The following is a 12,864-nucleotide window of genomic DNA, read 5'->3' on the forward strand; positions in this document are numbered from 1 at the left end:
TCGGTATTCTTATACATTCCCTTATTATTTTGAAACGTCAACAGTCGCTCCATTTCTGTGGGCTTCCTGTGCTTTAATTATCAGTTTGCGTTTAATATGGTTCTGCGAATATCGAATTTCTTAGTACAACGGGGTATGAGTTCGTAGACCACACGTATTCCTTACCCAGACAGGTCACGCATTCTTTGAATGACGAAGCTTCTTGTAAACAACTGCGCTCAAAACTACATCGCAACAGCAAACCACTGAACACAAATTCAGTTCTCTTTAAAGGTAAGTAAATATTCTTTTCACTCTCAACTAACAATTCCTTATAACTGTCTTATAATGGCGGAAGTTTTTTTGGACAATGTTCGTTTTGAAATGTTTCAATCGGATGAGAAACTGAAAGCATTTTCGGTCGAGTTTCCTTTCTCGGATGAAGGCTCTTCATCATCTCTTGTTCCGTGGTAAAACGGCAAAGCCAACAGAAACATGAAAAGAATCCATTTCCAACGGCCTTGTAAACACTGCCTTTTGGTTGAAGGGGAGGCATTTCTTTCCCAGATCATGGAGTCTTTTTCAAAATGATCTGCGTTGACGATTGCTAAAACATGAAATAGAATTCTTCACTAGATGGTTATGTTATTCCTCATTGTTAAAGACGTCACATTCTTCGTAAAATGTGCATGTGCCATTTTTGTAGGCTGTTTAAACCTAAGTTAAATGGGATAACCAAATGGAGTTTGGTGCTTTCAATTGCGATTATAGCCTGCGAATACAGCCGCCTCTCATTCGCGTCCCGCAACGAAATGACGATTATTACTTTCACTTTTATTTTTATCTATTTTTAAGCGATGACGTATAGCTGACGACGACGTATAGCTGACGACGTCATCGCTTTATGCAGGCAGCCGACCGGCAGGATCTTTTTGTCTTTTTGTCCTTTTGTCTTTTTGTCTTTTTGTCTTTTGTCGTTTTCGCGCGATCGAACAGAAATCAAGTTTAACTTAACAAGAAATCGCCGCGTAGAACTCAAAAGCAAAATACTCCCGTGCAGTCAGAATGGAACACCACAATGTATAAACGAAAGAGACTAAATTTTATATGATGGCATCTATTAGATTTAATAGACAGAAACTTCAAATTCTTATAAAATACAGAGCCACTGTGAGCAAGAGACCGTTTGACCTTTCTCGCAGCTGAAAAACTAGCTACCGCGTATCGTGTGTCAGTTATCGGAAGTCACACACTACTAACAATATAACGCAATCTACTGTTGTTCAATTAAGCAAATCTACGAAGAAAATGTATTATTATCGCTTTATGCAGGCAACAGACCGGCAGGACCTTTTTGTCCTTTTTTTTTGTCCTTTTCGCGCAATCGAACAGAAAACAAGTTTAACTAAACAACAAATCGCCGTGTAGAACTCAAAAGCAAAATACTTCTGTGCAGTCAGAATGGAACACCACAATGTATAAACGAAAGAGACTTAATTTTATATGATGGCATCTATAAGATTCAGTAGACAGAAATTTCTAATTCTATAAAATACAGGGCCGCTGTGAGCAACAGACCGTTTGACACACTACAATATAACGCAATCTACTGTTCTTCAATTGAGCAAATCTACGAAGAAAATGTATTATTAACTTTGCATCCTTGGCCTGTGCATTCAAAACTACTGTATTTATTTGAACTCCATCAGATCCTAACTATGCTATTTAGATAATCACCAACATTGCTTCTTAGGTTAAAAAATGTACACTACAATTTGATAACAGTCTTTATCACGCACAAGGTATCGGCTATTTTTATTTACGTTGAGTTTTTGACAAATAATAAATAATTAAGTATTATTCGACTATTTATCTTTGTAACGTTCGTTCTTCTGTTTTTTTTTTTTTGCTGGAGTTTTATTTTTTTGGTTTTTTTTTTTTTTTTTTTTTTTTTTTTTTTTTTTTTTTTTTTTTTGGTTTTTTTTTTTTTTTTTTTATTTTTTTTTTTTTTTTTTTCCGCCAAAAAAAAAAAAAAAAAAACCGCCAACGAGACACAGTCTGGACTTTCATTAGTTACGATAGATTACTTTTCGAAATCGTCTTAACGCTGATCTTGACAGAGTATACTTTTAGCTCCTAGACCAGCAAAAATATGTGGGCATTATAACGTGTTGAACAATCAAACCATGAAAGTTGATTCATCAGTTCCTTCAGAAAACGACCTTTCCCAATCGAATCCCTTTGGTCTTTTTTTTTTCCCCCACTTTTTCTCTTTTTCTTTTTTTTAAAAAAAACAAAAGCCTCCCCCAAAAAAACCCCCCCCAAAAAAAAATTTTTTTGTAAAAAAAAAAAAATTTTTTTTTTCCAAAAAAAAAACGCCCCCCCTCTCACCCAATTTAGCGATCGAGCCTTTCCTGCCAATTAGATTTTATGTGTGAGGCCTGAAGAAGTTTGTGCAATTTTTCTTCGTTTTTCTTACAGAACGTAGTATCTAGTAATGGCGGAGGGAGGCACCCCTGAGACAGCAGACGAAAATTCTGCGATTCAGGAGGGGCTTTTGGAGGGGCAGCTGAAATTCAGCTCAATGAATCTTAAGTATCAGATAGAGGAATATATTAAATGTGGCAAGCCTGTTAAAATCCTTTTAAGTGGTAAAACTGGTGTCGGGAAATCCCACCTGACGAATGCGCTCATTGGAGAAGAGCTCGCAGAAGAAGGTGAAGACTTTGATCCAAAAACAGATGAAGTAAGTTGTTTAATGAGGATTGAATTAGACGGGATAGTTATTACTAAGAAATGCAAAATGCTGCAATACGAAATGTAAAATATCTCATGTACATATGGGCAAGGAACAGGCGGTGGCCTAATGGTCAGCGCATTGGCGCCTGGAACTGGCCAGAGTCATTGTGTTTTGTTCTTGGACAATTCTTCTCTCAAAGTGTCTCTGTCCACCAAGGAGTAGCAAAGTTTGTACCGGCGAACTGTCAGGGCAACCTGACAAAATGTTACGGGGTAATCTGCATCCAATGAAGTCGCAACACTAATAGATTTTTCATGCTATGAAACCGGAGATAAGCTAGCGCACATGGTCGAAAAGCCATCTAGCCCCCCGCCCCCCTGTCTTTAGGATTGGAACGGACTTTACCTTACCTAATATGTAACATTAGACAAAATGTGACGACTGGACTCCTTCCTACGGAGTTTTTTTTGGAGACTGGATTAAACTACAATCATCATATACCAAGAGTTTGTACTGGCACTGACGGCACCTAAGACATAGTGTTTTATCGTGATGTCCTTGAAACGACATTTAAAAGCTGACGTAGACAAACTTAGAAAACTTTCCGTAGCTAAATCTATCAGACGCAATTGTCAATGCATTTATAGAGTGTGATAATTCCATTCTGTTTTCTCCCAGGTGACAGCTTATGAGTTTATAAAGAACAACGTGAGGATTACAGTGTTTGACACTCCAGGATTTGCAGATACAACTGGCAATGACGAAGAATATCTGCGGAAAATCAAGGAAAAAGGGAACGATTTCGACTTGTTCCTCTTCTGTACCGAGATGAACAATACACGATTCCGTAACGACGACTTGGAAACCATGGCGAAGCTGACATCTACGTTGGGTGTTCAGCTTTGGGATCATGCTCTGGTCGTGCTAACGTTTGCCAACATAGTTCCTGTATCGCCAAGCTATAAGGCGAAGGGATTTTCCGAGAAAGACATTTTCAGTGACCACTTTCTACGGCTGAAGAGGAGGATACAGCAAACTCTGACCCAAATTGGAGTACCTGAACAGGCAGCTGTCAGTGTTCCATTTGTGCCAGCTGGGGATTCGACCGAGCCTAGACTGGCAGACAGAGACAACTGGTTGACAGCGTTTTGGGTTGAGGCGTTCAAGCGCATGAATAAGAATGCAAAGGCTGCTTTTCTACGGTCAAATGCTGATCGCATCACGTTTCCGTCTGTGTTGGATGCCAACGAAGAAAACCAAGAATGCGGGACTTTAAGAATACTAGAGAATTACTTCAAAGAGGTCTCCTTTGAAAAGAATGGCGGTACTTCTCGTCTTAATCCCATACAGCATATTGCAGCTAGAGAACAGTCCAACCAGCCCCCGCAAAAACAAATAATTGAAAGGTCTGCTTCTTCTACCATCCAAGTGAATGAGTCTTGCTCTCGAAGCATCGTCGATGCCATGGTAGGGGATGTGACTGGCACGTCACCTGAGGAATCGAACAGCCCGGTATTTACCCGCTTTTATCAAAAGTTCCTTAAATTGCTCATTAAGCTTCTTAAGACTCTATCTTTCAGTTCAGAAAACGAAGAAAGCCTCCCTGTAAAGAATGCGCCGAGTGATAAAAAAGGAAAATCGAAAAAGAAAGACTAACTGAGGAATTATTCTGTAAAAACGACTTCCCCAATTTCATTAAACTACAAATTACCCGACTACAGTGCCAAGATAGAGAAATGTTCTCACATCGAGGTTTCTCTTCTCCCAGTCTCATAACATGTATATGTCTAAAGCAAGGCACACACTAGGGGCCTAGTCGCAGGGAATAGTCGCAGGGACTTATCCCTTAGTGTGTACACACTAAAAAATTGACCGATTTGTGGTAGGCTAGTCCCAGGAATCAAACCAGCTTAATTCGTATGACGAGTCGCAGGGACCAAAAATGTGGTCCCTACGGCTAGAATTTCGATGCAAATTACGAGTACACACTAGGGGATTGGTACTCGAAGCAAGTCCCTGCGACTAGTCCCCTAGTGACCGACCTTAAAGCATTTTGAATCATTACTGTACTGTAAATAGTAGCTTGAGGTAAGATGAGATAATAACGAAGTAATGGTGAGGTTGAAACATACAGAAACTAGGGCAATTTTCTTCTGTAAAATATATAATTTTTTTTCAATCAGCAAATTGTTAAAAATTGGCAATTTAGATTAAGTTAACATTAAAATCGGTTAATTTAGAGAGTTGCTTTTCTCGTGTCAGTATTCATAAAGAAACTTTGTATCCTTTTTAAGTGAACAATTAATGGAAAAGGACAATACATACAATGAAAGACGTAAATACACCGTATGTTTTCTTTTATACATGTAATTTGTAAAACCTTTTGATGAAAAATCTATAAAGATGATGGAAATATATGCATTAGAAGATGTTCATCACGTGTGCGACTGATTGAAACTATGGGTTGCAAAGAGGTTACTCCATGTAAATGCGCGCGTACGAATTTTATCAGCAAGTCGTGATCATGAACGAGCCAGTAACACACAATGTTGCCGAAGGCAGGACTTCTTCACAAGGAGAATTTTATTGTTTGTTTGTTAATAAATTCAAAACAAAATTTCAAGTAATTTCCAAAACGAATTTCAGAATAAAACTCCAATCGACATTCTTCATATTCACGTACGTGAACTTGAGTTTTTTATTCGAAGTACAAATAAAATATATGATAACTGTGTGCTTACGACTAAGTTCGGCAGGGATAACCACACAATATTAACGATAACAATAAATTGTACTTATCCTCGTAAAACCCTGAAACGCTTTTACAATCCGAAAATCAACAATCACATGAAACAATATAAATCTGAAAGAAGCAGTCCAGAGTACTGCTTATTTCATTTGTGTTAGGGACAGTCCCGAAATGGGCCCTGTAACGGAAACTGCAAACAGTTGCTAAATGTGTTGTTATTACGGTAAATAACGTTAATCATCATAGAGTTTGATTAGTCTGTGACGTCACAAAAAGTTTGGTAACTAGTCCAAGTTTTCCCAGAAACTGGCGCAATCTCGTACCCATTATTTTAAACAACACACTTACTAGACTTGTTTTCCTCCAGGTAAGCTGCGAGTTTTCCTTTCTTTATTGTTATGTAACCTTATAAAATTTAATTCGCCTCACAGTGTCATGATTATGATTAAAAATGTAAACCGGGGCTGCGGTTTCTCATGTTCACAGACGTACCATATAGTGAATATATAACGTTTACAATATCACATGATATCACAAAACAAACCAAATCGTAAATTGTTGTTACTTCTGTTAACGTAACTTGTGTCAGTTTGTAATTTCAGAGTACTGTAATCTATTTGAAAAAAAAAATGGTATTATTATAATTCAAGCATCAGGGGCATGTTGAAAATTAACGGAGCGAAAGGAAGCAATTATATTTCACTGTAGCCTGCAAATACAGCCGCCTCTCATTCGCGTTGCGGGACGCGAATGAGAGGCGGCTGTATTCGCAGGCTAATTTCACTGAATTGTTTGGGATTTTTCCCTGAATATGAAGTATCCAATCGTGTAATCGCGATTTTATTAAACGACGGTCACTTAACGTCACATTTCTTGTAAAAGAAGATGCAAAAATAAGCCATAGACGGCATATTTCGCTTTATAGAGGCATTTATAACATTTTCCCCACGATTTAACTAACGTCTAACGCTAATGTTTTTTTCTTCGCTTGTAAATTTATTCGAAACCGAAACCCGGCGAAAATCAAAACATGTAGATCAAATCACTGACCCACTGTCTTCCCGGAAACAAGGTCACCCACCCAATCTAGTCGCAACCAGGAATGTTGCAAAAGCTTACTTATACAAGCTTTACAACTTACTTTTTGCGGGCCCTGTTCTGCGACGTAGCAAAATGTCGACAAAGAGTATTTTATAAGGTTTCCATATATAAAAATAAAAACCATTTCGCAAAACGTGACTCTGAGCTCAAGAATTAGACTTATCTCGCACCCGATATTACTACCGAATTATATCTTGTTTCACAACAGTGGTCAACCACAACGTCTTTCCTGCTACTAAGATGTAATCCAAGCATGAAAAGTTTAGCTGCTTGTTTTTGATACGCAATTGCGAACCAACTTTACATCACCGGGAGGGACATCATTTTGGCTAATTTTGAGCGTGACAAGATCGAGGAAAATTGATAACCCACACGGCGAAGGGACTTTTCCCCAAGTTTTATGCCCCAGGTAGTTTTCCCCTGATGAACAGTATATATAGTCCGACAGACAAAGATAAGTTACAGAGGCGAGTTTATGTGTTGCTGAACCCTTGTTTACAGGTATGTAGATCAAATATTCTTTTTGGCTGCTCTCCCTCAGTTAACATTGTAGTTAATCTTTTGCAGAGATAAGTAGCACCGAGGAAACAACTCAGTGCATGCAAAGCGTGTATTATTTGAAGCAACGGAACAATGCAGCCTAAGAGGTCACGACATCAAAATCCTTGAATAATTTATAATCAAAGGGAAAAGCGCTGTTTTCAAATGCTTACCTCCTCAATGCTTGGTGTTAAATTTATTGTTACAAATAACACATTTATAGCCGTTAAGTATACGACATATATACTGTATAAGTTTGTAAAAGTACACGGGTCAACTGTGTGCTTATACACTGACAGTCTCACAGTTTGCTTTTATCTTATTCTTTTTTATCTTAAATGCACGGGAACTTCATCAATGAAAGTGCTGTTTTAATAGACTACAGTACAATTTTGCAGCGTTCTGCAATGTGGTTTACCTTATCCTCCCGCCAGAAATCAAAATCCTTTCGCCGGGTCGATGTGATTGACTTGGAAAGCAATAATAGTCATTGATTAATAAACTATTACTGCTTTCCAGGTCACTAACATGTCCTTTTGAGTGAGGAGGGTAAACCCAGAATAGCTTGAAAAAATGGTAATCTGATTGTTTCTGGTAGCAAGCCTTGAACTGTAAGCGTCTTTTTGGATTAAGATTGAACAGTTATCTTACGTACAAGTAGTCGCGACCATTAGAATGATGTCAAACGTTTTATGGCATGAAACGTTTTAAAATGAGATTCAGCGACAAGACTGATCGTTCTTAGAAACGAGCTGAACGTTTCTCAGAAAAACTTCCAAGACTAAAAAGAGAAAGTGTTTTATATTTGGCGCTTAGCTTGTAGCAATCCTCATAGTTTCTGCCTAAGTCTTGATATAAACAGGATGTGACCTTCGCGCAATTCAAGGTTAGTTTTTCGGTTTTAATTGCCCCTCAAGGGCAGGGAAATTCCCATCAGTATATTCTTAGAGCAACGTGTTCACGCGGTATGTTTTGTATCTTTTCTGCATATCCTAACGTCGAACCTTCCAAATATTCCGTGGTCGGAGGGAAATGCTACCACTAGGAAATAAATACAATTCCATGATTATAAACAACACCGAAGTTGTAAACAAAATCGGATCACGCCAAACAAAATTACGAGACGTGACACCTCAGTTTTTTTTTTTCAATTTTTATCACGGTTATATTTATCTCTAGCTTTTGATAGTGGGTGTTGTACATGTACCAATGAACTGCTGGGAAAACCGGAAAAACCCCGCTTGTGATACCCAACAATGGCGATTAGGGCAGTTTATTCTTATTGCTTTTATATAGAAACTCGAGATCAAGTCGACACTGATGAGTCATCAGTCTTGTTTAGTCTGATTTTGAACCAAGACAAGCTTTTTAAAGTTGCACTGTCATAAGTTTCACTTCAAAACTCTAGAGCCTAAAGACAAAAAAAAAATCACCAAGCAAGTCTATTGAAGCGATAATCAAGTGATATTATTGTGATGCCATCACGAAATTTAGATCTCAACTTGAAAAAGTCAGGATTATTTTTTTCAAGTTTTGTCCTTATGACTTGTAAAAAACAACCCAAAAATTATTGTGGCTGCCTCCTTCCTTCAACAAAAATTTAGTTTATATCTCCATCTTGATGTACTAGGTGTATTTCCTGGACGAGAAGACCTATTCGCTACTTCTAGTACAGTGTCCCTTTAAGGATGATTTACGCTAGAACTCGTCTTACGCCCACCTCAATAATATCACCATCTCGTTATTTTAACTATTGGCTGAAAGAAAAATCACAGTCAGTCATTTTATAATAACAAAAAAACCACTCAGGTCAGTGAACCTTTGGAACTTGTAAGAATGAATTCCACAGAATCTTGATAGGACATTTTTTTCCTTGTATAATGTTAGGTTTTGAGATGGCAGAAGGAGGGCCTCTTGATATAAACTTTGGTACCCTTCCAAGTCAGGCCAGGCGGCTGATAAATGGCTATCCTAATTTCGAGTACCAACTGCGAGAATACTGCTTGTCTGGCCGAAGGCACATGACCATCCTGATGTGCGGAAAAACAGGTGTAGGGAAATCACATTTGACAAACGCACTCATTGGTAAAGTTCTTGCCAAGGAAGGTGAAGACCTCGACCCAGAAACCGACGAGGTAAGCGACTTCACCAATATCTCATGTCCATGTTCATGTTCAATACAAGTAAATGTAAATTGAGAAAACTGACAAGAGAAGTACATAAAGAAAGTCGTCACTAGCTTGGGCCGGCGTATTGTCTTGATACAGCACAAAAATTTTAGGAACCAAGTATCAATGAAAACGCCAAAGCAATCAATGAGAAAAGTCCCTTTTGAGTGAGGTTTGAACTGTAAGCGCAGATAGCAGATACTTGTGGGGATACTGGCATGGTCTGAGTCCATGTTTCGTAATAGCCTGTTCCAGGCTAGTTTCGTAACGTCTTTTAACTCAGTGTCAACATTAAGTCAACAATCACCTAACCTACACAAGCCTACGGCTAGACTATAGTAGCGTTTTGAAAGCCCGGACGTCGTTGTCATATGTTTAAAAAGTCTCAATTTGCAATTGTGGTGAGGTGAGCACCGGCCAGGCATAATGATAGCTAATACTGGGCCTAACGACTCACCCATGCTGAGTTTATCGATTTGCTCGAATAACTGGTTCTTGCAAGAGAACGCTAGGCATCTTTTGTAAGAAAACCACTTGATGGATAGAGACCTTGACAGGGATTGGCGAGCTGCGTAGAAATGTTGGTTCCGTTTCCACTCAAGAGGCTTTTAGAGAACTGAAAAGCTACTGGCGCAATGATCTCTTTGCTAGTGACCATCTTCATTCAGTGACTTGCGCCTCCTATTAGAGTACAGTTAGGCGCTACGAAGCAAACTTTGAAGTAATAATTGATGGGTTGGTGCTTCGCATAGGGTTAACCTCATTGCACCTTTCCCCCATGACAGAATTAACCAGGAAAAATTACTTTGATGATCTAGGCTAATATGCCATTTGTGAAACCAAAAAATATATCTTAGTTGTTTGCTTTTATAGGTGACGCCTTACAACTTCACAATTAACGGCGTGGAGATAACAGTGTTTGATACCCCGGGATTGGCAGATTGAACGGGAAACGAAGAAGAGTACCTGGAAAAAATCAAGGAAAAAGTAACGGTTTTCGATGTGTTCATTTTCTGTACCGAGATGAACAGTCGACGATTCCGCAACGACGACATCAAAACTGTCCAGAAGTTGACGGAAGCTTTCGGTCCGCAGCTGTGGGAACACGCAGTTGTCGTATTAACGTTTGCCAATGAGGTTCATCCACCACCTAGCGACAGGGATGCAAATATACAAGAGTTCTTTGACCAACGCGTCCGAGTTTTCAAGAAGAAGATCCAAGAAGTCGTTTTAAACGTCGGAGTGCTGGGAGAAGTTGTCATCAATGTGCCATTTGTAGCTGCAGGAGACTTGAATGAGCCAAGACTGCCAGGTATCGACAACTGGTTGACGGCTTTCTGGATTGCAACGTTCAAACGTTTGAACAGAAGTGCACGACCCACTTTTCTTCTAGCAAGTATTTCTCGCTTTAATTGCATTTCACCCTCCGAGCAGGTACCAAGAGGAGGCCTTCCCTTCAGAAGAAGCTTACCACCAGGCCAGTTACTAGGAGGAAATCAAATGCAAAGGCCCATCCCCATGCAAAGAAGAAGCTTCCAAGGATTCGAACTCGTCTGCCAATGCAGTGACGATAACATCGGCAGTGATGGTGTCCGCCGTCCATTTACCAGAAGTCATTCCATGATAGAGAGAAGAACACCTCCAAAACCAAAGCCAAAACCAAAACCGAAAAGGCCAGGGAATGGGAAAGGTGCAACAAGCGATGCCCCTGCCATCGAGCTAGACGAGCCGTCTGCAAAAGAGATAATGATGGAGATTCTGACTGTGGTTGGTAAAGAAGCTAGCAAGATGGTGGGCGACATGATGTATCCCGGAACTGGCCGCGTGTTTTCAGTTGTATTCAACTGGGTGATGAGTTTAGTCAAAGGAATGCTATGGAAAACTAAAATGAAGGAACATGGCTCTGAAGTAGATGAATATGAGCAAAAGCAAGAAGACGACTCATGATAAAATTAAGTAGAAAGTACCCTGTTATACATATAAACTAAAACAGAAGTTACTGAATGCGACAACGTAGCATTCACGACTTAATAAGTTTTGAAAGGAATGCTAAAAAGAAAATGAAACGCGATGGGATTTTTTTCAAGTAGCTGGAATTTTCTGCAGGAAAGCACGAGACTTTACCAGAGAACGTCTTCATTTAATAATAAGACATTGCAAAGAACCTTGTATCTTTTGATTCCCTATTTTTTATTGTTAAGGGTAGCTGATGGCTTGGTTTAATTCCTACCAATTTAAGTCTATTGTTTTTTACCTAGCCTCGTCGCTTTGACTTAGTGCAACTTAATAATATATTTTCTCCTGGCGACCGTTTCTTTCTTTACACTGGTTAATATCTCTTTTTATTATTTTACTAGCTCCGTGAGCGGTCAAGATGAAACGAATCCCGTGCTCTGATTGGCTACCCGAGCGGTCAAGATGGAGCCATCTTGACCGCTCGGGATCGCTCGCTGTGTTCCCGCAAGCGAAAAAACTTTTCAGTTCCGTCGTCGCTACTTCAAAAAGCTTTTCAGTCGTAAATTTGAGCTATGAAAGTATTTTCCGAAACAACACAGGAATTTTCTGTCTGTTTCTAGCGAAATGGAGTCCGATAACAAAGAAATAGGTATTGAAGTGAAATAACGAGAACAAACAAATTAATCAACAAATGCTAACGAGTTTCGTGAATTTTATTTACCACAACAACCACCTAATACAAAAATTAAAACGCAAAGCGACTTGAAGACATGTTATCGGTTTTTTTCGGCGGAAAAGAGAGAGAAGTCAGTGACATACCTGAAGAATAAAGACTTCGGCAAACTAGTCGTTTGTGTAAAATCTTCAGAATGGAAGAAAGCGGACGGCACGGCGAATCAGGCACTGAAAGCTTTTAAAACATCTTTTCACCGAAGCCTCTAACGCTCACGTCGAATAAGGTCGGGTCGAACATTTATATCAACGATATAGGAAAGTTCAAGCTTTTCCCGTGAAGTGGTAAGTCCCAAACGCTTTCAACAATCACAATTTCAATATTCAGCTCGTGTCAGGGCAGGTTTGCACCACAAAAGCGCCAGAAGCGAGCAAATACTCTGCAAAACGTCCAATAATCAAAAGCTGGCGGAAACGCGGAATGGACATTCTTGTTTTAAGGCTTCAAACTCAACGTTGACTCGCAATTTAAGCCATTTAAATATCCTTTAGAGGGTTAAAAAGAGTTGAATTTCGCTGTTGTCGCGTCGTTTTACTTCGTCTCGATTCATTCAAGAATTTGACAGTCACTCGTTAAACATTTAAACCAATGAAATGATTTTAGCATGCGCCATTGATTGTGCATGCAACTGGCTTCCTTTTCAGTACTCGAAAAAAGTCAAATAATAAATCCTTTATTGACCAAGCTTGTTCGGTCAAGATGGCAGGATATTGGCCTCGTTCTTTTTTTTGCGTGTTTATGGACCTCGACTTCGTCTCGGTCCATAAACACGCAAAAAAGAACTTGGCCAATATCCTGCCATCTTGACCTCACGCTTGGTCAATAACCCATATATATCGTGTAATAAGCGATGTGTGATGCCGCAATAACAACCTTTAATCTTTCTGTTTTCTGTGAA

General features: G+C 39.2%; 1 protein-coding gene and 1 pseudogene across 2 annotated transcripts; both read left to right on the plus strand.

Annotated features, from left to right (window-relative positions):
* The first annotated feature begins 172 nt into the window (after window positions 1-172).
* On the plus strand, window positions 173-5,314 carry LOC144660258 (uncharacterized). Its single transcript, XM_078520862.1, has 3 exons — window positions 173-273; window positions 2,461-2,725; window positions 3,398-5,314. The coding sequence occupies exons 2-3, from the start codon at window positions 2,477-2,479 to the stop codon at window positions 4,373-4,375; spliced, it is 1,227 nt and encodes a 408-aa protein (XP_078376988.1). The 5' UTR covers window positions 173-273; window positions 2,461-2,476; the 3' UTR covers window positions 4,376-5,314.
* A 2,642-nt stretch (window positions 5,315-7,956) lies between these two features.
* On the plus strand, window positions 7,957-11,597 carry LOC144661075 (uncharacterized; annotated as a pseudogene). Its single transcript, XR_013572193.1, has 2 exons — window positions 7,957-9,244; window positions 10,151-11,597. The product of XR_013572193.1 is annotated as an uncharacterized LOC144661075 (transcript).
* The last annotated feature ends 1,267 nt before the right edge of the window (window positions 11,598-12,864 follow it).

The sequence above is a fragment of the Oculina patagonica genome, chromosome 7 (genome assembly GCF_052425735.1).
Source record: "Oculina patagonica isolate OP01 chromosome 7, crgOcupat, whole genome shotgun sequence".
NCBI classification, from domain to species: Eukaryota; Metazoa; Cnidaria; class Anthozoa; order Scleractinia; family Oculinidae; genus Oculina; species Oculina patagonica.